General features: G+C 39.9%; 1 protein-coding gene across 1 annotated transcript in view; it reads left to right on the top strand.

Moving 5' to 3' along the window:
- SPON1 (spondin 1) overlaps positions 1 to 24,957 on the top strand; it is a 378,636-nt gene that overhangs the window by 89,795 nt on the left and 263,884 nt on the right. Inside the window, exon 3 of the mRNA XM_043971364.1 lies at positions 18,456 to 18,589. Within this exon, the coding sequence (XP_043827299.1) occupies positions 18,456 to 18,589 (134 nt within the window). The remainder of the gene's footprint in view (positions 1 to 18,455; positions 18,590 to 24,957) is intronic.

Here is a 24,957-nt window from a genome sequence, read left to right as displayed (position 1 = left end):
AGAAAGGCTCCCATCAGAAGTGGCACCTGAGATAAGGGTTTTTTTTCACAACTAACATTTATTTTATTTTTTCCAGTTACATGTAAGGGTAGTTTTCAACATTCATTTTCATAAGATTTACAGTTCCAAATTTTTCTCTCTCCCTTCCTTTCTTCCCCCCTCCACAAGACAGCAACCAGGTTATATATGTACAATCCACAAGTGCTCTTTTTATCAGTTCTTTCTATGGGTGTGGATAGTATGCTTTATCATCAGTCCCTTGGGATTGTCTTGGATCATTGTATTGCTGAGAGTAGTTAAGTCATTCACAATTGCTCATTGAACAATACTGCTGTCACTATGAACAGTGTCCTCCCAATTCTGCTCACTTCACTATACATCAGTTCATGAGTCTTTCCAGGTTTTTCTGGGATCATCCTGTTTGTCATTACCTATAGCACATGACCATTCCACTACACATACCACAGCTTCTTCAGTCATTCCTCAATTGATGGACATTCCCTTGATTCTCAATTCTTAGCCACCACAAAGAGTTGCTATAAATATTTTTTGTACAATTTTCCCCCTTTTCTCTTTTTCATGATTACTATTGTAAACTGTTTCCCTTCCATCCTATTCCCTTCCCCATGATATTTATTCTATTATCCATATTCTTTCATCCTATCCCTCTTCAAAAGGGATTTGCTTCTGTTTGTCCCCTCCCCCAATCTGCCCTTACTTATTTTGCCCCTCTCTCTTTATCCCCTCCCCCTCCTATTTTCCTGCAGGGTCAGAGAGATTACTCCACCCAGTTGGGTGTGTGTTTTAATCCCTCCTTGAGGAAACTCTGATGAGTTTAAGGTCTTTGAGCATTTTCTGATGAGTGTAAAATTCATTTACTGCCTTGCTCCTACCCCATCTCTTCCCCCACTCCATAAACTCCTTGTTTCTTTCATGTAGGATTTCACCTCATGCTACCTCTGCCCTTCCCCCTCCCCAGTGCATTCCTCTCACCCCTCAATTTTACCCTAAAGATATCATCATGGGACAGCTAGGTGATACAATGGACAAAGCATCCACCCTGGACCCAGGAGGATCCCAGCCAACACCCCGCATCAGACACAAGACAGTCACCCACTGCACAACCCCAGGTATGTCCCCCAACTCCAATTTTTTATGGTTCTCTAGGGTCTTGTATTTAAAAGTCAAATTTGCCATTCAGTTCAGGACTTTTCATCATGAATACCTGAAAGTCCTCTTTTTCATTAAAGTCCCATTTTTTCCTCTGAGAGATTATGCTCAGTTTTGCTGAATAGGTGATTCTTGGTTGTAATCCTAATTCCTTTGCCCTCTGGAATATCATATTCCATGCCCTCCAGTCCTTTAATGTAGAAGCTGCTAGATCTTGTGCTATCCTGACTGGAGATCCACAGTACTTGGATTCTTTCTTTTTGGCAACTTGCAATATTTTCTCCTTGAACTGAGAGCTCTGGAATTTGGCTATAATATTCCTTGGAGTTTTCCTTTTGGGATCTCTTTCTGGAGGTGATCTGTGGATTCTTTCAATTTCTATTTTACCTTCTGCTTCTAGAATATCAGGGCACTTTTCCCTGACTATTTATTGGAAGATGATGTCTAAGCTCTTTCCTTGATCATGGTTTTCAGGTAGACCAATAATTTTCAAATTATCTCTCTGGGACCTTTTGCCCAGGTCAGCAGTTTTTACAAGAAGATATTTTATATTGCTCTCTATTTTTTTATTCATTTGAATTTGCTTTATGGTGTCTTGGTTTCTCATAAAGTCACTAGCTTCCATTTGTTCAATCCTAATTCTTAGACAATTATTTTCATCAGAGAGCTTTTGTACCTCCTTTTCCATTTGGCCAATCTGGCTTTTCAAGCTGTTGACTTTTTTCTCACGTCTTTCCTGCATCACCCTCATTTCTCTTTCCATTTTTTCCTCTACCTCTCTAACTTTATCTTCAAAGTCCTTTTTGAGGGCCTCTATGGCCTGTGACCAATTCATATTTTTTCTTGGAAGCTTTAGATATAGGGGCCCTGACGTTGACATCTTCCTCTGAGGGTGCACCTCGATCTTCCTTGTCACTGAAGAAACTTTCTATGGTCCTCACTTTTTTCTGTCTGCTCATCTTGATTTTCTTTTAGTTGACTTTTAGCTCCTTAAAGTGGGGTATTGTTTCCAGGCTGCAGTATCCCAAGCTTCTAAAGTCCTAGGTGGTATGATTTAAGGAGGATCAGGTTCTTCACTCACCCAGCCTGTTCCCTGGTCCTTAGATGACCCCAGACCAACTTGCTAATCGACTAGCTTTGTGTGTTGTCATTGTCAGCTCCTGCAAACCTGTGCCCCTCCCTCATCTGGGCCACTGCTACTCAAGCCTACCTCCTGGTTCCCAGCAGGGGTGACAAACCCAAGTTCTGCCTCAGCACCAGCATAGACCCCTGTAGTTTCCCCCCTGCCAAGGGTTCAGCCCTCTCACCAGACTGTGAGCTTATTTCCAGTTGACACTGATGCTTCAGCTTATTCAGAGCCACTGGGGGTCTCCTCTGGTGAGGCCTTCCTGGGACTGGATCTGTGTCAGGGTGACTGTGGGGTTGGGGTCCACTCCTGTATCAGCACAGCAGCTCCCTCCTTCTGACCTTCCAAGCTGTTCTTGGTTAGAAGATGATTTCAGCACATTCTCCAGTGGGTTTTACTTCTCCAGGCATTGTCCTGTGGCATTATTTGGATGTTTTTTGGAGCTATCGTGTCATGAGTTCATGAGCTCACTGCCTTTCCTCCGCCATCTTGGCTCTACCCTGGAAGTCTCTGAGATAAATTTTGAAGAAAGCTAAAGATTCTAAGAGGTGGAAGTGAAGGAGGAAATGTATTCCAGGCATGTGGAAACAGCCTGGCTAAAAGGCATGGAGTTGGTAGATGGAATATTGAGTTTGCAAAATAGCAAGTCAGCTAATTTGGCTTGAAACCAATGTACACGAAGGGGGACAAAGCCTTTAGATATCAATCTGAAGCACTTATATTTTATCCTGGATGAAATAAGAGACATCTGAGTATTTTTGAACCAAGTGAGCAAGTGATATAGGCAAACCTATAATTTAGGAATAATATTTTGGCCACTGTATGGAAGAGCAATTAAAATGGAGAGACATGGAAGCAAGGAAACCAATTCGGAGGCTAGGGTCTAGGCAAGAGGTAATTAGAGCTTGAACTAGGGTAGGGTGGTATTGAAACTACTGGAGAAGAGACAGATATAATGGTTGTTGTGGAGATAGAATTGACAAGATTTTTTGAATGATTGAATACAGGAAATGGAAGAGTTCAAAATGACTCCAGGGTTGTAAATTTGAAGGACTGGAAGCATGGAGGTTCCCTCAATAAAAATATAGAAGTCTGGAGGAAGAGTAGTTTTTAATAATGATGAGGGTTATGATAATTAGAATTTATGTAACACTTTATGGTTTGCAATTGCATGTATGTGTATACATACATATAAATAATTTTTTTTCATTTAATCCTCATAATAATCCTGACGGAGGTGCTATCATTATCTGCTTTTTTACAGATGAAGAAACTGAATTTGAGACAGTCTAAATGACTTGCCTAGGTTCACAAAGCTAGTGTGAACCTGAAGTTAAATTTGTATTTGTGTCTTCTGACTCCATGTTCTACACTCTATTTACTGTTCCTACCTAGTGGCGGGGGGCGGGTAATGAATTCTTTTGGGGGGCTTACTTAGTTAGAGATACCTAGGAGACATCTAGATTGAGATGTCCAGGAGGCTGTTGGTGATGTGTGATTGGAAGTCAAGCAAGAGAGATGGAATGGTATATAAATTGAGAAGTAATTTACAGCAGGGTCATAATTGAAACCATGGAATGTGATGTGTGTGAGAGGGAGAGAGGGAGAGAGGGAGAGAGAAGGGGGGAGGGGGAGGGGGAGCGAGAGGGAGAGGGAGAGAGGGGGAGAAGAGAAGTTACTCTAGGGCAAAGACCTGAAGGGACCATTTTGATTAAATGACAGGACATGGAGCTGGTAGACAACTTCCACAGGATCCAAATGGACAGTATGAATGGATGTAAGTGTCATCAAAGGAAAGGAAGTTGCTGAGCAATAATAGCAGAGGGAAAGTCTGAATGTGGTAATAAGGAACAAAAAATATGACTACTTTTCTTGGTCAAGGATATTGGGCTAGGAGGTGGTATAATAGGAGGCAGGATTTAATAAATTCAAGAAGATGGAAAGAGTATGAGAAACATGCCTAAGATAAAAGGATGTTTATTTGTTATAGAAGGGTGAGGGTTTTCCAAAGTGTACATTAGGTAAATCACTTCTCCGTTGCCTCATCTGTAAAATGAGAGAGTTGGCTTCAAAAACCTCTAAGGTCCTTTTTCACCCTAAAGCTATCATTCAATCATCCCTACTCTTGTACCACCCTAATAATTTGCCCTGAAATTAAGATGCTAACCAGTGGTCTGGCCCTGTTAGTGAGCAGGTGCTCTGTTTGCTTATAGTAGGGAGGGGGGGGTCAACTTAGGAAATGAAGTGTCTTGAATTAATTTAATGTTTATTTGTACAGTGAGTTTTAAATTTCACTAACCTGATCATAAATTTGAATGAAATATTATGAAACGAATTTAAAAGCAATTCAGTCAGAATGATGGTGCTTTAAGGTCCATGGTGTTTTCAATTACTCATTTTGAGTATTTTTTCTTGACACGCTTTAGCAATGGTTATTAAACATTCAGCTGGATTGCTGTTTAAATCGTAAAGTGTGAATTTATCTCCTCTATGCAATGGTACCTAATGTAATCACTCAAAACCTGATTGCTTCTACATTCCACATTGTTAAGGCCTCCTTGTACAAGTTCTTTTCCAGCAGTGTTGGCTAGTGCTTCTATATATCAGATGACATGCGATTACCTTGGCCTGGGGATCCCCTTCACCAACACAGATGGCATTTCTTCCACAATAAATGGCTGTAGCCAAGAAGAATCAGCCCCTGATGGCTACTCTTTTGGCAAAGACCCCCTCCACATGCAGCTAGTCTGATCTTTGTGCAGCAGATGCAGTCCATTGCTGAGCATCTATCTGATGCTTTTCCAACTTGGGGGAAGGACCTGCTAGGACTTTCATTTCTGTGGCATAGCTTGCAAGAGCCCCAGGGCCACCTCCACTTCATAATGAAACATGACAGTAGCACTTTAGAGGACAGTCCAGTAGGAGAGGGGTAGAGCCTGGATCTAGGAGTTCACTGGTCTTGGGAACTCTCTGATGGGGAAAGTTCCCACACTAATACAGGTCACAACCTTTGCTCATTCTCCAGACTCAAGAGAGCTCTTCTAGGTTCACTGTGAGCTCATTTCCACTTATGTGATAGAGGGGATAGGGACTAGATCTGTATTTCACTAGCATGGGAAACTTCCAGGCAAGGACTCCGGCTAATGCAGGTTGGCACCTTATCTTCAATATTGTTTTAGTGAGCTGCCCAGAGTACTGAGTTCAGTGACATTGTCAGTCATACATCCATTATAGATGTACGGAACATCAGAGGTAGGATATGAACCCAGGTCTTCCTGGCTCTAAGGCAGATTCTTTAGTTATTATATCATGCTGCCTCTTTGCAGTATAGAATAATATTGCTGATAGCTTGAGGAGCGTCATGGAATAACAGATGGGGAGCTGACCTCAGAATAAGGAAGGGTTCAAATCCCAGTTGTGACCCTCTTCAAGTCACTTAACTTCTTAGTGTCCCAGGCAACTCTTAAGACAGTTGTAGAAGAGGTACAGATCTGCATTGGCAGAGGGTATTTCCTTTTTGAGACCTCCCTATTCTAATGAAATCATAGATTTGGCTAAAACTAACATATTTTGTGTATGGAACCAGCATTTCTCTGATATAGTTTCTTTTGTCCCATCCACAACATGGGGAGGTTTTATCTAAAAGAAAACGCAGCTGACACAGGTACCTGATTGGCCAAGCTTCCCTGAGGCAGCTGTTTTTACTCCTCTTGCCTTTCCCTTTATCCCAGCCCACTTGGGGTAGGCTTAGAACAAAGCTACTCCTCGCACTTAATTGACCCCAGCTTCCCTGATAGAGTTTCCTGAACATCTAAGAGCATAAAAAGTGCCAGATAGGTGGAACCTAGGTACCTTAGCCTTGGGGGATTTATGATGCCCATCTGAGTCACTTTACCCAGCCCCACTGACCAGACCTGTTTCCATATGGACTCAATAGAGCAGCTAAGTGCCTCTGTATCCTTGTTAGGTGTCCTTGCTGTGTTAGGGCAGAGTAAACATCCTTGTGTTAAATGCTTGGTGACTTGGGGAGTACCTCATTTTGTCGTAACATCAAATCTAAACTAAGAGGTGCCACTATGTCAGAGGCCTACCTCTGACACATTTATAGAGTGCTTCCATTTCTAAAGCACTTTCTTGGTAATGAAAATCTTCAGGTATCTATTTCACAGCTGAAGAATTTGAGAGTCAAAGAAGTTAAATAATGTAGCCACAATCCCACAGCTAGTAAGCAGCAGAGCCAGAAAGAGACCCCAGGTCTTCTGCGTACAATGTTCAATCTATGCTACCTCAAGATTTGTTCTCCAGGTTGAGGATTAGAAAACAAACAAACAATAAAAACAGCATTGGAGTAGATCAAAGGAGACACAGTCCCAAAGGGCTGTGCTTTCAGCCACATATGTGCTTTCAGAGTTTATCTTTAAAGCAAGTCACAATTATTTTGACTCAGGAATTGTTCTTTCTGGTCTAAATGTGAATCCTTCATTCCATTCTTGCTCTCATTCAAGGCAGATACATTCTTTTATTACTGTTCCTCCTCCTTAAGCCATCCTGCACTATTGCTTTCTTCTAACAGAGCATTTGGAGAAAAGTGGCTCCCATCTTTCTGGATATAACTGGCATTTCAAGACAAAATGAAGAAGCAAGCCTATATATCTGTTTGTTAATTGAGCTTATTAAGTGGAGAATACTATTTGAACCATGAAAAAGAAATGGAAAGCTTTGGAGACAAGTAGTACCCAGGCTAAAAGACTTCAAAATTCTATCCCATTTCATTTCCATTTCCTTCCTTTTCTTTTTGCCTCTCACAGTCAGACTTTCCTTGCCCTCTAAGGGGATAATTTACCAGCATTTCCCGGCTTCTTATTCTTGTTCCATCTCTTAAAGTGAGTTTCCCTCAAGGGTCTGTCTTGGGAACTCTTTTCTTCACTACCTCATTCACTTCCATGGTTTTAGATTTAAAATTTATAGTTATGACTCTCAAATCTCTATCTTCTGAGTTCACAGGATTATTGATGTAGAACTAAAAGAGAATACCAGGACATTTAACCATTTACAGCTAATATCTGAAGCTCAACATATCCAAAATTTAATTCAGCATCTGCAGCCTCAAAGTTCTGGACCTGGATTCAGAAAGACCTGAGTTTCAAATCTGGCTTTAGACAGAAACAAGTTGGGTGACCCTGGGCAAGTCACTTAATCTCTGCCTTAGTTTACTCAACTGTAAAATGTAGCTAATATTAGCATCTACTTCTCACAGTTGTGAGAATCAAATAATATACTCTCTGTAAGGCACCTAGCATAGTTCCTGACACATAATAGATGCTTAATAAATACCTATTTGCTTCCTTCCAAACCTGCTCCTCCTTCTTCACTTTTAAAAACTGTTGCTTCTTGGGTTTCTTGTATATATTCCTCTTTTATTTTCAGTTTTTCAAATAGAAATGAAAATTATTATGATATTAACCACTCTGTAGCTTTCCTAATATGCCAAGTGCTGGTTTAAGCAACTCAGCCTTCAGAAAATAAATCTCTCTACTTCCTTTTTGAAAATGACCTTAAAGTAGAGATCTTAGTTCAAGATAATAATAAAAAGCTAGCATGTATATAGTGCCTACTATGTGCCAGGGACTATGGTAAGCATTTTTACATATTATCTCATTTGATCCTCACAACCCTGGGAAGTAGATGCTATTATTATCCCCATTTTACATTTGGACAAACTGAGGGAAATAGGTTTTGACTTGTCCAAAGTCATACAGCTAATAAGTATCTGAAGCCTAGTTTGAACCCAGTTGTTCCTGACTCAAGTTGAGTGTTCTAGCCACTACACCACCTACCTAACTCTAGCTGTGATGAACTCCAAAGCTACCTACTCTTTCAACATCTTTTTAGGAATTAATAGTCATGGCCGCTGATGCTCCCATCAGATCTTATTGCTTCACTTGAAATTGATCAGCAACATTATCTTGGCCCAGAATCAGTAAATAAATGGCTCAGAGTCCAAATATAGTGAACTACAAAGATATAGAACTTACCCAGGATGCATCTTCAGTGAACATAGATTTAAAATTGAAGATCAGAGGAAATGGGACCTCTGTTGTGACATATTCTGAGATTTTGTTGATTCTTCCATCAGTGAGAATCAGAGAAAGACCTGTTACATTCCCCTTTCATCATGTCTATGGTAGGATCAGTCACTGAAGATGGATTCATTACCCTCATTTTTATTTTTTTTTTAAATCCATCCTCAAGGTCTTTTAAAAAGTACCTTTGTTTCAAGAAAGAATATTGGTGAATGTATTTTCCATTTTCCCTGGTTATTCTTTGATTTAAAACATGTCTGACATCTGTTCTTAGATGAGCCTCTTTTCATTCTGAAGCAAGATGACACTTAGTGCCAGATCATGCCCATATTGTTGTCATTTGTCCTTTGTTTTCAAAGAAGGCCAATGGCATCACAGGGTGATGTATTTCAAGTGAATTGGATTTAAGTGAGGAAGAATCGTACAAAGTCATCAGTCTTACTCTCTGTTCCAGAGTCATCAAAGTCTAGTGGCAAGACAAAAGTTAGGACCAGTGGAGATGGCCTGGGATGCAGTAGATGACCTTGGTGTTGATGCCTGATCAATTTCTAAGCGCTCCAAGTATCCGCTTCAGCCACCTTCTTAGCTATAGGGACAAATTGTTCTCTTCTGCTCATTCCACTGGGGAGGTCTTCACGTGTTTGGGGCAGACACTGCCCTCTCCCACAATTCACCAATGGGTTGAGGCCCATTTGTTACCCTCAATCAGGTTTAGCCCATTTGCTGAGACAGTTTTATTATAGTATAACCACTGCACATGCTACAGCATCTTAGAGCCACAGGTGACAGCTGGGTAGCAAGTGAACATCAAAGATGGATGAGTGGTCCTGAAAACCCATCAGTCCCCCTACCCCAACCACTTTTATATCCATCCTTCCTTTTTATTAGACATGATTATCATTAGATTTTCGATTCTATTGACTTAGATGATTGTAGCCATCTAGCTGGCCTTTTAGCTTTTAGTATAATCTGTCTGTGATTCAGTTTTTAAAAAGTTTTATTGCTATTTCTTGTTTCTTTTTTCCATTGCTGTCACTTCCCAGTCCATCTAGAAGAATCCTCCCTTGAATCAAAGGAATATTAAGCATAGAAATGAAAGACTGATCCTATCTGAAAACCTAAATTCCTCATATCATACCCTTTTTTATTCATCTAATAACTCTTAATTTGCCAATGAAATAATGTCCTTTCAAACTTTTTGGTTCCACTTTTGTTTTTCAGTTGTTTTAGTTGTGTCTGTCTCTTTGTGACCCCATTTGGATTTTCTTGTCAAAGATACTGGAGTGATTTGCCATTCCTTCTCCAGATGAGAAAACTGAGGCAAACAGGATTAAGCGACTTGCCAGGGTCACACAGCTAGGACATGTCTGAGGGCATATTTAAACTCAGGTCTTCCTGATTGCAGACCTGGCACTCTATCCACTGTGCCACTTAGCTGCTCTTATTAGTGCCACATTGCCTAACAAATAAGGTACAGGCTCCCAAACCTTACATTTAACTTCCCTTTCCTTGTCACTTACTGCTTTTCTCTCCTCATAGTCAGACAAACTGGACTACGCTGTATCCTGTTCTTTCTTGTTCTGCATTCTTCTGTCTCTGTGTCTTTGCTCACAAGCCTCCCTAGATATTCGAAGAGCTGTGGAATAGAGCCGCCTGCCCCCACCCCTTTATCTCTGGATGTCAAATATCTCTCTCCTTTCCAGACTTGGATGCAGCTTCCTCCATAAAGGAGGATTGCATTGTTCATCCTTATCCCATTCTTTTCTGGGTCATAAGTAGTTGTATATAAGTATTTTCCTCCTTTTTAGATTAAATTGTCCCTCAAAACTGGGTCTGTTTTGTATTTATCTTTGTATTCCCAAAGCTAACTTAATAAAGATTTATTGAATTGAATTGGCTAATCTGATAAATCCATTGTACCAATATGCTAATAGAAGGACCAAAGAGTTCATTAGGGCTGCCCCTCCAGTTCCTAGAATTATGCGTTATAAAATGGGGCTTGTAGAGAAAACAAAATAATTATTTAGTCTTTCTATTGTATTATATTTTATTAACTTGCATAAGTGAAATAAAATGTAACAATCAGTCTAGTACAGATGAGGTTGGAGTAAAGTGACTGACATCAATGAAAAATATAAAATGAAAGGATCAACAATAGATCATATCAAATTAACCGTATTGCCTTTTGTAACAGGGTTATCAGACTTGTTGATCAGAGGAATGCTGTTGATAGACTTTACCTAAATGTTAACTGAGTTGGGAGGTATAGCTAAGGTATTGGATGACAGGATCTGAAAAGATCACAAAAGACTAGAAATTAACATTGAATTCAATAAGAAGCAATTTAAGTGGGGATAAATGGAAAGTATTATACTTGAATTAATAAAATAAACTATACAAGGAAGTATGGCCAGTAGTTTATCTAAACAAATATATGGTTTGTTTTGTTTCATACAGTAAACTCAATATGGATCGGTAGTATTATATTAAAGCCCCCCAAAAAGCCAATGTGATCTTGGTCTACATTGAGAGACATAGCTCACAAGAATAAGTAGCTGACAACCCTGTTCTATTCTGTCCAGTTCAGACTACACATGTAGGATTTTGATCAGTTTAGGGGCACCACATTTTTGGATATTGACAATTTGGAGAACATTTAGAGGGGAGCAACCAGAATGGCGAAGGGTTGGAAGGTCATGCCATATGAGGATCAATAAACCAACCAGCATTCGTTAAGTACATACCACATTCCAGATATCTCACTAAGTGCTGGAGCTAGAAGGACAAAAAAAGATGCCCCCTGCTCTCAAGGAGCACAGTCTAATGAGGGAAACAACATCAAGTAATTGTAAAAATTAGACATACATAGAGTAAATTGAGCATCAATTGAAGAAATGGAGAATGTTTAGCCTGGAAAAGAGAAGACTTGATTGGGGGAGGGAGAGAGTGATTTATATCTTCAAGTGTTTGAAGACTTGTCAGGTGGAAGAGTGACTAGATTTATTCTGCTTGGCACCAGAGGGAAAATCAAGAATAGGTAGAGGTTTCAAAGACTTAAAAGTTGGACTTTGTGTAAGGAAGAATAATCAGAGCTTTCCAGAAGTGGGAATGGGCTCCCTCAATGAGGTGGTGAGTCGTCCCCTCCTCCTCACATTGGAAGTCTTAAAAAAAAACTACATTGTATTTCCACTTATGTAATGTATTGTTTGGGGTGGGGGAATTTCATTTTAGGTATGGGGTATTCTAGGTGGCTTTTGATGTCCCTTCTAAATTTGAAATTCTGTGATAGAACTTGGTTTCTGATTGCCTGAGAGATGAGGGATAGGGATGAGTTTTAAAAAAAGAATGCTAATGTTTTCAATATGGGAGACATTAGATATGGTAATAGAAATGGTAATAGAAGGAAAGGTAGGTTTATGGAGAAAAACTTGGTTTTTGTACATGAGTTTGAAGTGTTGGTGACATAATAACTTGAAGATTTCCTAGAGACTATTTGTTACATGGCTCTGGAGCTCAGAAGAGAGTTCATGGCTAGAGATGTAGAGTCATACTTATTAAATTAATGTTTATAACTACTAGAGTGAGGAAACTGCCAAGGGAGATAGTACTGAGAGTGAAGAGATTTTTTGTCTATTTCAGATAAGAGTGAGGCTCATCTGGTGCTCATTCCCCACTATCCTTGAGTCTTGTTTGAGAACCAGGGACCCCCAACCCCCTGCTGAGAAAGAATTCAATCTTTCTAAGGTCATCCTGGCATCCTGGAAGTTCATGGACTGCCTTTAAGTCATGTCAATTAATGGACTTGAATGCTACCAGCCAATTAGCTTGAAGCTGTGTATGGGGACCACCCCTCTTCCTGTTGGACAGGCGGCTTCCAGGGGAATTGACTGAGATTCTCTTGCTTTTTGGGAAGCATGAGTGGCTAGGTGAAGGTGTGCTCACTCGCTTGCGCGCTCACGCTCTCTGTCTCTGTCTCTGTCTCTGTCTCTCTCTCTCTCTCTCTAGTATAGATCTGAGCTATGTTTTTTCCATTCTTTCAGAGACATGTGCTGTCTCTTTCTTTACTAACTTCTAATATACTTTAATAAATGCTTAAAAGCCTAAACTTTTGCTGAATTTCTAAGTAAATCTTAGCTAGTTTCCCCCCGCTTCCCCCTCCCCACACACACACACACACACACACACACACACACACACACACACACACACACACGGGGGTGGGGGGTAAGCAGGTAAGGACAAACACACACATTAGATTTTAAACATTACACTTGTATATATTCTTCACATTCTCCCAGATTATAAGAAATATCAAGCCCCCTCTTATTCCTCCTTTATACAATTGTATCTTATTCTTTTTATCTTCTCTTTTCTTTTAGTTTTTTTTTTATTTCTTTGTTTTGATGGGACAATGAGGGTTAAGTGACTTCCCTAGGGTCACACAGCTGGTAAGTGTCAAGTATCTGAGGCCTGATTTTAACTCAGGTACTCCTGAATCCAGGGCCCTGATGCTTTATTCATTGTATCACCTTGCTGCCCCATAATAGTTTAATAATAGTTTAATAGCCAGGAAGGTAGATTCTATTATTATCCCCATTTCAAAAGTGAGGAAATTGAAGCTTAGAATAGTTAAATTACTTTCTCAGGGTCATACAACTAGTGTCAGAAGCAGAAGTTGAATTCAGGTCCTCTTGATAACAAATCCAGCCCTTTCTCCACTATACCACCCATAATATCTAGTACACAGGATTGTTATGAATACCAGAAAATATGATTATACAATCATCTGTCTTCTCTCATTATTAGAATGTTAGCATTATATAACCACACAGAAACTTCTAATGGCTCAAATAAATTTATCTTTCTAGCCATCTTTGGACTCATGTTTTCATTTTAAAGTTCCTACTCAGTTTTGGTCTTTCCATCAGAAATGCTTGAAAGTCCTATGTTCCACTAAAAGTCCATTTCCCCTCTATAATTATACTCAGCTTTGTAAGATAGATAGCCTTCCAATCTTGGGATAACTTATCTCCTTTGCCTATTAAAATAATATATTCCAGGATCTCCTATCATTTTAGTAGAAGCTACCAGATCTTGTGAAATTTTGACCAAGGATCCTTAGAACTTGAACTATGTGTGTATACTTACATTAGTTTTCTTTTCTGAATTTTGGCTATGACTTTCTTGACAATTTTACTTTTAGTGTTCCTTTCATGATATGACCCATGGATTTTTTTGTATTTTTACTTTATTTTCTTGTTCTAACAGATTTAAATTCTCTATCCTGCACTTATTTTTCAGATCAGTTGTGCTTATATCAAATATATTACATTTTCTTCTACTTTTTAACTTTTTGATTTTGTTCTATTATTTGTCACCTTCTCATGGGATCACTGATTTCTATTTGGTCTATTCTAGTTTTTAGAAATTTCATTTCTGAGGTAAGGTTTTCCACTTTCTCTTCTAAACTACTTATAATCCTTTCAATTCTTTCCTCTAGAGCTTTTTATTTCAACTTTATATCTTCATTTCTTCTAAGTATTTGGGTAGTACTTGTGAAAAAATCCATTTCTTCCCATTGTTATGTGGTTAGATTTACCAAAAAAAAATTGTTAATGATTAGTGTTTTCTTTGGTTTACTCATCTTTCCATCTTTAGTTCCTGAATTGGGTTTTAGAATAGGTACTGGGGAGATGTGTAACCTGCATTTCATTTAAGCAGCCATTTTTGGCAGGGACTGAACTTCCAGTACTTTTGGGTGGGGGTATTGATCCTTCTTGGTCTCATTATGGATCCCATTTGTTCTTCTGTTGATCTCTACCTCCTGCTGTTAGCTACCCTCTGCATCTAGATATTCAGGGTTCTATCTGATGTCTCAGGACAGAGTGTTAAGGATCTGCTTGGCCCTTGGACTGTGCAGGTCAGAAGAGTACTGCAGTACTATGGTACAGTGCTGGTAGCTACCCAGAGCTGCTCTCTGGGGCTTCTAGACTGGGGATTTATGATCACCCTGAGGGTTTCTCAGTGAACCCTCTACTGTTGCTGCCTCTGGATACAGTCTTGCAGGCTACAGATGTTTCATCTCTGGTCAGGCTGATGATCCCTTTGCTGGAAGGGCCTCCTTTCCCACCACAAATGTGGGAAGTGCCGGAGTGGGGGGATACACATGCATACATAGATACACACACACACATATATAGATATAATATTACTGTAGTTTTAAAAATTGGATTTCTTGATCTTAATTTGATCTGGCATGAACTTCAGGTTTTAGAATAGGTACTGGGGAGATGTGCAACCTGCATTTCATTTAAGCAGTCATATATGGAAAGGATTGAACTTCCAGTCTGCATATTCATTATCCCCTTCCACATATTCTACAGTCAAGACAAATTGGTTTGCTTGCTGTTCCTTATTCTGTTTTTGTCTTTGTGTCTTTGCGTTGACTTTTCCCAATGCCTTAAAGGCTCTCCTTCTTTACTTCAGAATTTTAGAATCCCTGGATTCCTTCAAGATTCATTTTAAACACTACCTTTAGGAGGGAGATTTTCCTGATCCTCTCCTGTTCCCAGCTACTTGTCCTTTCCCTCTAAAGTGTGTTCTCTTTCTCTCTCTCCCACCCCTCCCCTCTCCTTTAGGAAATGGGCTATTTCCTTTTTCTTTATTTTTTGTATTCCCAGAGGTTATCATAATGCTTGACACTTAACAACCACTTAATAAATAGTCACTCATTGATATAAAACATTTGGACCAGTTGATTTCTAAGGTCCCTCCTACCAGCTCAAAATTTTATAGTCTTTATTTCCCATCTTGGTCTTAGTTGAAAAAAATCAAGGTGCATTTGGGTTCCATGATGGTTAAGTTCCCTTCTAGTTTGACTGTTCTATTATTCTCAAGTGAAACAGCTACACCCTTAGGAATATCCCCTGCTTAATATGAAACCCTCTTCTCTTTTTTGTTATGATCATCTGGAGTTGTGGGATAGGTCTATTCTCTGTAGTGGGTTTGATTCCCAACCTGCCCAGGTGTAGGAATGCTAACTTTCCAAGCTTCAAGGCAGAGACATTTACTAGCCATTGACCTATCAACATCCCTTCCCTGCCATTTTGTGTTTTCCTTCTCTCCACTTTCCCCACCCCAGCATTCTCACAGAAAAAGCAGAGTCTATGTACTGTTCATCGTTGAGATACCCAATTTTTTCAAGCTGCGATTGTCAAGGTTAACTTAATCTTATAATACTGATTTATAGTTATATTGACAGTAGCTAGGCAAGCCATATAGCCTGAAACCATAACCTAACAATGCTCTTTTTAATATCTTCAACTTGTTTTGGCTTCCTATTCACTGGTAATTCTATTTTTATTTATATAAATAGCAATCTCTATTCCTCTATTCACACTGGTGTACCTATAGGTACTGTGTGAGGGATGAGTGAGGAGAAAAAACTATGGTAATTGCTTAAAAACTGCTTGCATTGTTAAACTGTTTTAGAAGGCATTAAGAGGTTTTACGGGAGCTTGATTTGCAAACCTGGCCCCAGGAAGCCAACATAACCAACAGCCAATGCTTTCCCAGAAATAGTTTCTCTCCTTCAATAAATCCTAGCCACTGTTGCCAGATTCATTTTCTGAAGATCACCTCTTTCCCTTGCTCAACACTCTTTACTGGCTCTCTATTGCCTACTAAATAAAGGCTACATTCATTAGCCTGGCAAAGTCCTCTACAATATAGACACAATCTACTTTTCCAGTTTTATCTCTTAAGAATGTATTAAAGGGAACATATGCCTGAAAAAACATTGTCTTGGGCTCATGGAGAGATTGGTGTCTACCAGATCCATTTTCAGAGTATTTAACTCATATTTATCTATGAAATGTGAAAAGACTCAGAAGAAGCTTTCCACATTTGATGGATGCCCTGTGGAGGAATATTGGAAGAATATGGACCAAAATTTCAGAGGATAAGAGGAATGGATAAGTTGCAGTAATACCCACATTGATAAAATTGTAGATCTGTTGAAGGGTTCCCCCTCATTCACTATGCTCTAGCCTAAGTGGATTGCTCATTATTATGCAAATATATTCCCAATGCTTTTCCAACTTTCTGCCTTTGTCCATCTACAATTCCCTTAAACTGAAAGGCCAGCCTCTGCCATCCTACTTATCAAAAGTCTAGCAGCTCCAATGCTGCTTTCCTGGTTGAAATCATTACTGGAAAATGCCATTCACCTCCCACATCCACCACCAAAATAAATATAAATTCCCAGACTTAACAGTCAGTCAATCCTTGAATGAGGTGGAAGAGAGCCACAGGACTAAAAGAAACTGGACCCACACCATCACCTTCCCATCTTGTCTCAATTGGAAGTAGGTACATAGCACATTAAGACCAAAGGAGCTCTACTAACTGTGCTGTGTAGGGGTAAGTATTGACATCTATGCATTTGGGAGCCTAGACCTCCATGATACTAGTTGCTAAAATTCATCCTCTTCCTCCCAGCAGCCAAAGTTACAAGGGGCAGACCTCTAGACTAGATTTTGGTGGATGAGGCTGCTGCAGTATGAAATAGGAGGCACTGATGTGTGGTATTAGATGGGACTTAGATGAGGTCAGAGGTTTAGGCTTTGATTGAGATTCAGGGGCTCAGGGACTTTGGAGCACTGTGAAACAGGGGGACCATAGAAAGAATACCAAAACTGGAAATTCCAGGTTTTTTGCCAATAACTTTTTATTGCGTGGGGCAATGAGGGTTAAGTGACTTGCCCAGGGTCACACAGCTAGTGTCAAGTGTCTGAGGCTGAATTTGAACTCAGGTCCTCCTGAATTCAGGGTCAGTGCTTTATCCACTGCACCACCTAGCTGCCCCTCCAACAACTTATTCTGGATTGTAAACTCTGGAGCATTAGAGAAAACTGTTAAGTTTAAACTGGGCGAATAGCAATATTTAAAGAGAAAGTGGAAATTTTCTAATGAGAGGCTATATAAATTAAGAGGTGTTAACAGCAAGGATGCTATGTGGCTGTGGAATACCACAGTCTCCACAGTATTAAAGTTGAAGGTCGCCCAAAGGGCAATGGAAAGGCATATATTAGATGTGAGTAAGCTGTATCACATCACCAATGAAGAATTATGCAAGAGAAACAGTGTAAAGAATGTCAACAGGGAATTAATTATATTGCTGAAAAAGAAAGTGGGCTGGTCACATGGCAGGAGTGAGTATACTTTCTTGGTAGGGGATTTAGAGGAAAGCTCTCAGCATCTCAAGTGTCGCCCTCCTGTAATGTATTCCTGGGAATACATGGACAAGAGTCATGCAAGATGAGAAGGGTGATGGATAGGTCGCATCGTGAGGGCAGTACCCACATCAATGAGATCACAGATTCCCCCATGAGAAGGGAGACTTTTAAAAATATGTATAAATTCCTACTCCAAAGGAGAATTTTCTTTCAAATTTTTGTTGAATCTTGGCTCCGCTACTTACTTCCTACGTGGCATATAGTACGTGGCATATAGTGAATTTCTTTACCTCTTTAGGTGGCAGTTTCCTCATTTGTAAAATGAAGGGGCTTAATTATATCCCTAAGCAGAGCTATAACTAGGAATTCTGAAATTGGATGGGGCTGGTATACATAATCCATCACTGTTGGGTTCAATAATATGGGGAGCCCCAATTTAGAAATACAGTTGACCCTTGATTCTCTAAGACTCAGAAAGGTGGCAGAAAGGGAGACAGAAGACTCTGGTAAGAGAAGACACCCCTCATATATGACAGATAGAAGACTTGGAAGTGTTGAGGCAGCTCCAGGATGGAATGACTCCCCTCCCCCACATTGGCAACCTTAGGAGAAGCTCCAATTGCCCCACCCTAGTTTCAGTTTTGACTTGAAAGTTCCTTTCAGCTCTATATTCTATGATCTTATAATGATGGAAAACCTTTATACATTTCTGAGAAACATTTAATATATATATGTGTATACTGATGATTTGATCTTTGGAAGTAGAAACTTGAAAATCACCAAGTGTGAGTCTAGATTTTTTTTTTTACATATATGTCTATTTCCATTTCTTTCCTCCAGATCATAGATGAAGAAGAAACACAGTTCATGAGTAACTGTCCTGTGGCTGTCACAGAAAGCACACCACGGAGGAGGACACGAATTCAGGTTTTCTGGACAGCTCCACCTGCTGGTACAGGCTGTGTGATTCTAAAGTAAGTTAAAATTGATATTCTTACAGTAATGCAACAGCTTTCTTTGCTCCATTGACAACCCACAATGCAGTAGGAACACAGAAAAAGGTTTGAAAGTGCTCCTTAGGTGGATGTACCTTGAAATACACCAATGAGCTGTGGTCTGCGTTTCAGATTACCATAAACACAGCCTCCTATTTGCCCCACAGGGGAAGACATGGATAGAAGTGGGATTCCCCAGTGGAAAATTTTTGATGTGGGAGAAGTTTGGTTTTTTGGTGTCTTCCTTTTTTCTTCTTCTTTTTTCCTCTTCTGTCCTTTCTTAGAACTTCCTCTCTCCCATGCCAAAAGACTGGGTGCCTCTTCCTCGATTTCCATCCCTGGATCCTAAAGCCATGATTTGGCAGGATATCAGTGGCACAAAACTCCATGAAATCCAGGATGTGTGTTTTTTGAGGGGGTTAATTTATTCAACAAACATTTATTAAAACTTACTATGCACATTACTTTTCTAGGCTCTAGAGAAAATATAAAGTTTAGGCAGTAAGACACTGTTCCTATCCTCATGAACCATACAGTATGCAGGGGGATAAGATGCACAGATAAGTATAATATACTTTATCACATAAATGTATCAGTGAAGCTAAAATGTAAAATGCAAAATGATATCTGAGGGCAAGTGTCATCACTAATAAAAGGGATCAGGAAAGGCTCCATGAATGCAGCAGCATTCTGGTTGGATAGGAAATCAATAGCTGAAGAGGAGAGAGGCCATTGTAGAAGTGTGATGGTTGGTGGAAAGGGGCACACAGTTGGGAAAGAACTGGTTAAATCCACCTCCGAGAACTCCTCGTAGTTTGGCTATAACCTCTCTGTGCCTCAGTCTTCTCATGTTAGGGGAAAATAATAGCAGCTGACCTTGTGTGTGCACTTTAAGGGTTACAACATGTTCTATACGCAGTATTGCATTGGAGCGGCACTCAACCTGTGAGTTAGGTGCTATTATTATATCCATTTTATAAATGGGAAAACTCAAGCTAGGAACAATTAAGTGACAAAAATGATGATAACAATAATACTTCATTTTTATATGTGCTTTGTAGATTTTATCTTATTCTATCCTGACAATAACCCTGGGAGGTATTATCCCCCTTTAATGGATGACTAAACTGAGGCAGAGAGAGGTTCAGTGAGGCAGGATTTGAACTCATCTCTTCCTAACTCCCAAGATCATTACTCTGCTGCACCACCTAGCTACCTCCAAGTGACTATGCTGTGGTCACACAGCTTGTAAGTATTCTTTCTTTCTTTCTTTCTTTCTTCCTTTCTTCCTTTCTTCCTTTCTTCCTTTCTTTCCTTCCTTCCTTCCTTCCTTCCTTCCTTCCTTCCTTCCTTCCTTCCTTCCTTCCTTCCTTCCTTCCTTCCTTCCTTCCTTCCTTCCTTCCTTCCTTCCTTCCTTCCTTCCTTCCTTCCTTCCTTCCTTCCTTCCTTCCTTCCTTTTTGCAGGGCAATGAGAGTTAAGTGACTCGCCTAGGGTCACACAGCTAGTAAGTGTCAAGTGTCTGAGGTTGGATTTGAGCTCAGGTCCTCCTGAATCCAGGGCTGGTGCTTTATCCACTGTGCTACCTAGTTGCCCCCAACTCAGGTCTTTCTGAAACTAAAGCAGTAGGTTATCCACTACACCTTCCTGCTTCCCAGTGATGCTCCCCCCATCCACCTCACAGGGCTTTTGATAGGATCACATTGAAAGGACTTTGTGAACCTTAAGGTGCTACTGCAATGTAAGCTATTACTGTTGTTCATAATAATATAATTAACACATACATTTAATGTAACTATCAAAATATATAATATAGTCTTATAATTATTCTATTCTATACTATACTAGAATAATTACATTTAATATAAATTATATTATGTTGGTCCGCTTTCTTTCCTGCCCCATGCTAAGATTACATAGATCGAAGCCAGAAATCCAGAGGCTAAGTAAGAAGATGTGGTGTGAGTTTGGGAGTGATGGGTTTGGACCTACAAAGAACTATCCAGAGAAATATCAGGGAAGGCTGAGTACTACAGGGATTAATGATGGACTGCTGATCATTTTGCTTCCCATAAAGCAACGTTATTCGACATCAGAGGCATACTAACTCTCTTTACCTTTCCCTTCTCCTCCCTTCACCCCAACATACACACAGATTCTCTGTCTCTGTCTTTCTCTGTGTCTCTGCCTCTGTCTACTGAAGGCGTCACAGCTGTCAACTTGAACAGTGAGTTCCTTTGTCTGGCTTCCTTAGACCTCTGTCTGTTCCTTCAGTGACCCCTTAATCCACTTCATTTCCCTTTAAATCCATGCTGAACTTTCCTTTGCAAATTACCTGAAAAAGCTGGCTTCCATTGTCAACTAACCGAAATGCCTTTTTTTTTTTTTTAATAATGTAATTGTCTCCCTCAGTTTCTCTTGGTTCCATTGTTTTCTCAGCCTGGAGTGTTTGACTTATCTTGGAACAGTCAGAGATAGGATTGTAAAGCAGGGTGACTGAGTCTTTAGCAAAGAGACAAGAACGTATTCAGCCAAATTAATGTTGCCCTTCAAAGGAATCCCTTTGGGAGACTAGGCATGTATTCCAATGTTAAGTCACATTTAATTTGCCTTTATGTAGTGCTCTAAGTTTTAAAGGTGCTATAAGTATCCTCATTTTGCAGATGAGGAATCTGCACCTCAGAGTGGTTAAACAGCATTTGAAGCCAGGCTTTTTTAACAATCAAGTTCAGTTCCCTGGCCCATTATGCCATGAGGTGTCTTCACTCAGAGACATAACTAAACTAAACTCCTGTCTTTTACTGAAAGCCTTCCCCAACTCCTCTTAATAGCATCACCTCCTCTGTCTTAATGTTTTCCCATTTTTTTTGTATAGAGCCTGTTTGTAAGAATTCATTTGCTTGTCATCTCCCCCATTGGATTATAAACTCTTTGAGGGCAAGGATTGTTTTTTTCTTAAATATTTTTGTATCCTGAATGCTTAGCAAGTTCCTGGCACATAATAGCTACTTAATAAGTATTAATTGATTGACTGAATTATTTCATCTAAGGCAAAAACAGTTGTGGGGGAGATGTGTCAGTAGTGAAGAGGACAATTATGCTGGTGTGAATGATAGTCTGTGGAAGGTGGAACAGTGCAGAGAACAATAGGGTGACAAGGACTAGAGGATGGCACTGAATTAGGCATAGTCACACCAGAAGAGTCATCCTGTCCTCTAGAGCAGGTGTCAAATACACAATCCAGAGCCACAACACTCCTGAGTAAGGCTGAACCAGATTAAAATATAATTGGGAAATATTTAATTAATAAACAAAAATACAATGAAACATAGATACCATTATATTTTTCATTTTTTTTTTTTTGGTGAGGCAATGAGGGTTAAGTGATTTGCCCAGGGTCATGCAGCTAGTAAATGTCAAGTGTCTGAGGTCGGATTTGAACTCAGGTCTTCCTGAATCCAGGGCCGGTGCTTTATCCACTGCATCACCTAGCTGCCCTCAACATTACATTTTAAAACTAAGTTTAACATGTGGTCTTCATTCTCAAAGAGGACCATAACATTTGGGTGATGGCATGACTTGCATTGAGTTGGATTTAAGTAAGGGAGGACTGTGCAAAGTCACCAACCTCACTCTATTCTTCAGAGCTATCTGGGTCTAGTAGCAAGATATTTATCAGGGTGACTGGAGATGGCCCCGGATGTTTAAGGCAATTGGGATTAAATGACTTGCCCAGGTTCACACAGCTAGTAAGTGTCTGAAGTGTGTTTTGAACTCGAGTCTTCCCAACTTTAAGACCAGCGCTCTATCCTATGTGCCACCTAGCTGCCCCTCCTGGTTTCTATTTGGGCTTGGAACCACTGCTCTATGGAGTCCAGCTCCTGTTCTCTCTGCGTCCATAGGAGAGGCATGAATAAAAGTAAAAACATTATAAAAGGGGGTGGCAGCTAGGGCCTAGGCAAGGCAGCAGGCTTGCATTCCACAGGTGAAATATGAAAAGTTACACAGTGGAGATCCCTGGACTGACCCAATGATGAAGGTCCCACTCCCCAGATTTTGTCCATCTTGGTTAAAGCCTTAAATGCCCTGTCCTAGCTATGCCTCTGCTAACATTGCTCAAACCATCTACAGATCCCTCTCTGGGACTGAACTATCAGGATCTGAAAAACAGTCCTTTGTATCCTCAGGACTGAAAATCTCCATCTCCCAAAAGTGGATCTGATTTTTTGGAAGCAGACAAGAGCCATATGCAACCAAGTGTGGGGGACTCTGGTGAGCCACGAAACTGGGCAAAACGATGTCTTTCATGCTACTAGGAGTGGCTGCAAGAGAATGAGACTGTTTTCTTGTCAAACTTGTAAAGTGAATGTGAAAGTCCTTCCATACTAAGATTTCTAAAAAAATCTCTTGTGTAACAGTATCACTGTCAGAATAAATGTGTAGGGGCAGCTAGATGGCCCTGGAGTCAGGAGGACCTGAGTTTAAATCCAGCCTCAGACACTTAACACTTACTAGCTGTGTGACCCTGGGCAAGTCACTTAACCCCAATTGCCTCACTAAAAAAAAAAAAAAAAAAAAAAAACAAAACAAACAAAAAACAACAACAACAAAAAGAATAAATAAATAAAAAGCCCTACTCGGTAACTCCTTTAAAGCACAACATCGTTATATAAGTTCTACTGAAAGATGTTGTAAAAGTTCTAGTGAATGTTTCCTATTTCACTGGAGCCGTTTCTTCTACCCCATAATTCCCACAGTGGTAATAGCGGGCTGGGAACATAGCAGGGACTCCATTAAAAACAAACAAACAAACAAACTTGTGAGTGAATACAAGGCAATGAAGAAAACTGTTGCAGACATAAAACTAACAAGGCAGCCTTCAGAACTATGATAATGTCTACTTGGTGGGAGCACCTGGAAAAATAAGATACAAGCCCCATTTAATCTTGATCGTTACAACATGTATGCACATAGAAAAGATATCTTCCAAGTTACAAGGATTTCCCATGAGGTAAAATTTGTGATTGCTCTTCTGATGGGATCCCCGCCCCCCATCCTTCACTTTGGGAGAAAAGTATTTTCTGACTCTTTTGTAGCCTCTCTTTGGATGTAATATTGATTTATTGCCCAACATTAAGTGGTAAGAAGAAAATTAATTGAGGCTATTTGATGGGGTTCTGAATATGTGCACAGCCAATTTCAAGATAAGCCTGAATGAATTTCTTTGCCATGTGGCAATATTTGGCCAAGAGAGAAATTGGGCAAGAAAGGGAGGTCAGGAAAGTTGAAACTGCTAACCCTGTTATTAATAATAACTGACATTTATATAGCACTTAGAGATTTGCAAAACACTTTTCATACATTATTTTATTTGATTCTCACAACAACCTTGTGAGTTAAGTGCTCCAGCTTTATTCTTTGCATTTCATAGATCAAGAAAGCAAGGCAGAGTGATGGGAAGTGATTGGTCCAGGATCACATAGCTAACAGTATCAGGGTGGAATTTGAACCTCTCCCTGTCTTCCTGACATGGGGTTCAGTGCTCCATCCACTGTACTGTGTAAATTCACCAAAATCGTTGTCATCATTGATGAGGATGACACTTACCCTTTGTCTGCATGGGTGCTTTATGCTTTTCAAAGTGCTATTAGCTCCAATAGCTTCTTTGAGTCTGGTGACAAATAACCTTGCAAGAGTCAAGATAGAAGAAAAAGGAGAGAATCATGAAGCTGTGACATTGATGGTGTTTTCTTTCATTTCATATCTAGTAAACATTTATCAAGCTCTTCCTATGTATAATGCATAACCTATATAATGTCATTGTTTCATGGCACCTTTATCAACTCAAGTTCCACTTTCCTCATGGATCTAGGCTTTTGGCCTCCTGAGAAAATAGATGTTGAAAAAAACACAGCATTTCTCCAAATATAGATGGCAAGGAATTGGCTAATTGGATTTGATTTGCTACAATGCACTAGACTGTCTATAAAATATTGTTGCTATGTTTTCATTTGCATCAAGATATAAAATAAACACATTTTTCTTTAAGGTGGCTGAGCCAACAGGCAGCTCAGGCAATAGTCATGTAATGACACTCAAATAATTGGACCACAAGGCTCTACCTGTGTTGTAGGTCTTCTTCAGTGATCTAGGCAAGCCAGGCTTTCTATCAATAGACATTGTTTCTAGGAAACACGAAGCAAGGCTTAATTGTTGGTTTTACTTCTGTAATACTTTCTTTAGTTGCCTTACTGAAAGTCATATTCATTCATAACTTTTATTGAGCCCCTGCTATGTTCCCCGCCTTCCCTGGGCACTGTGGGGATTATGAGGTAGAAGAAATGGCTCC

This window comes from Dromiciops gliroides, chromosome 6, assembly GCF_019393635.1.
Source record: "Dromiciops gliroides isolate mDroGli1 chromosome 6, mDroGli1.pri, whole genome shotgun sequence".
NCBI lineage: Eukaryota > Metazoa > Chordata > Mammalia > Microbiotheria > Microbiotheriidae > Dromiciops > Dromiciops gliroides.
This window is presented reverse-complemented; position numbering and strand designations above follow the sequence as displayed.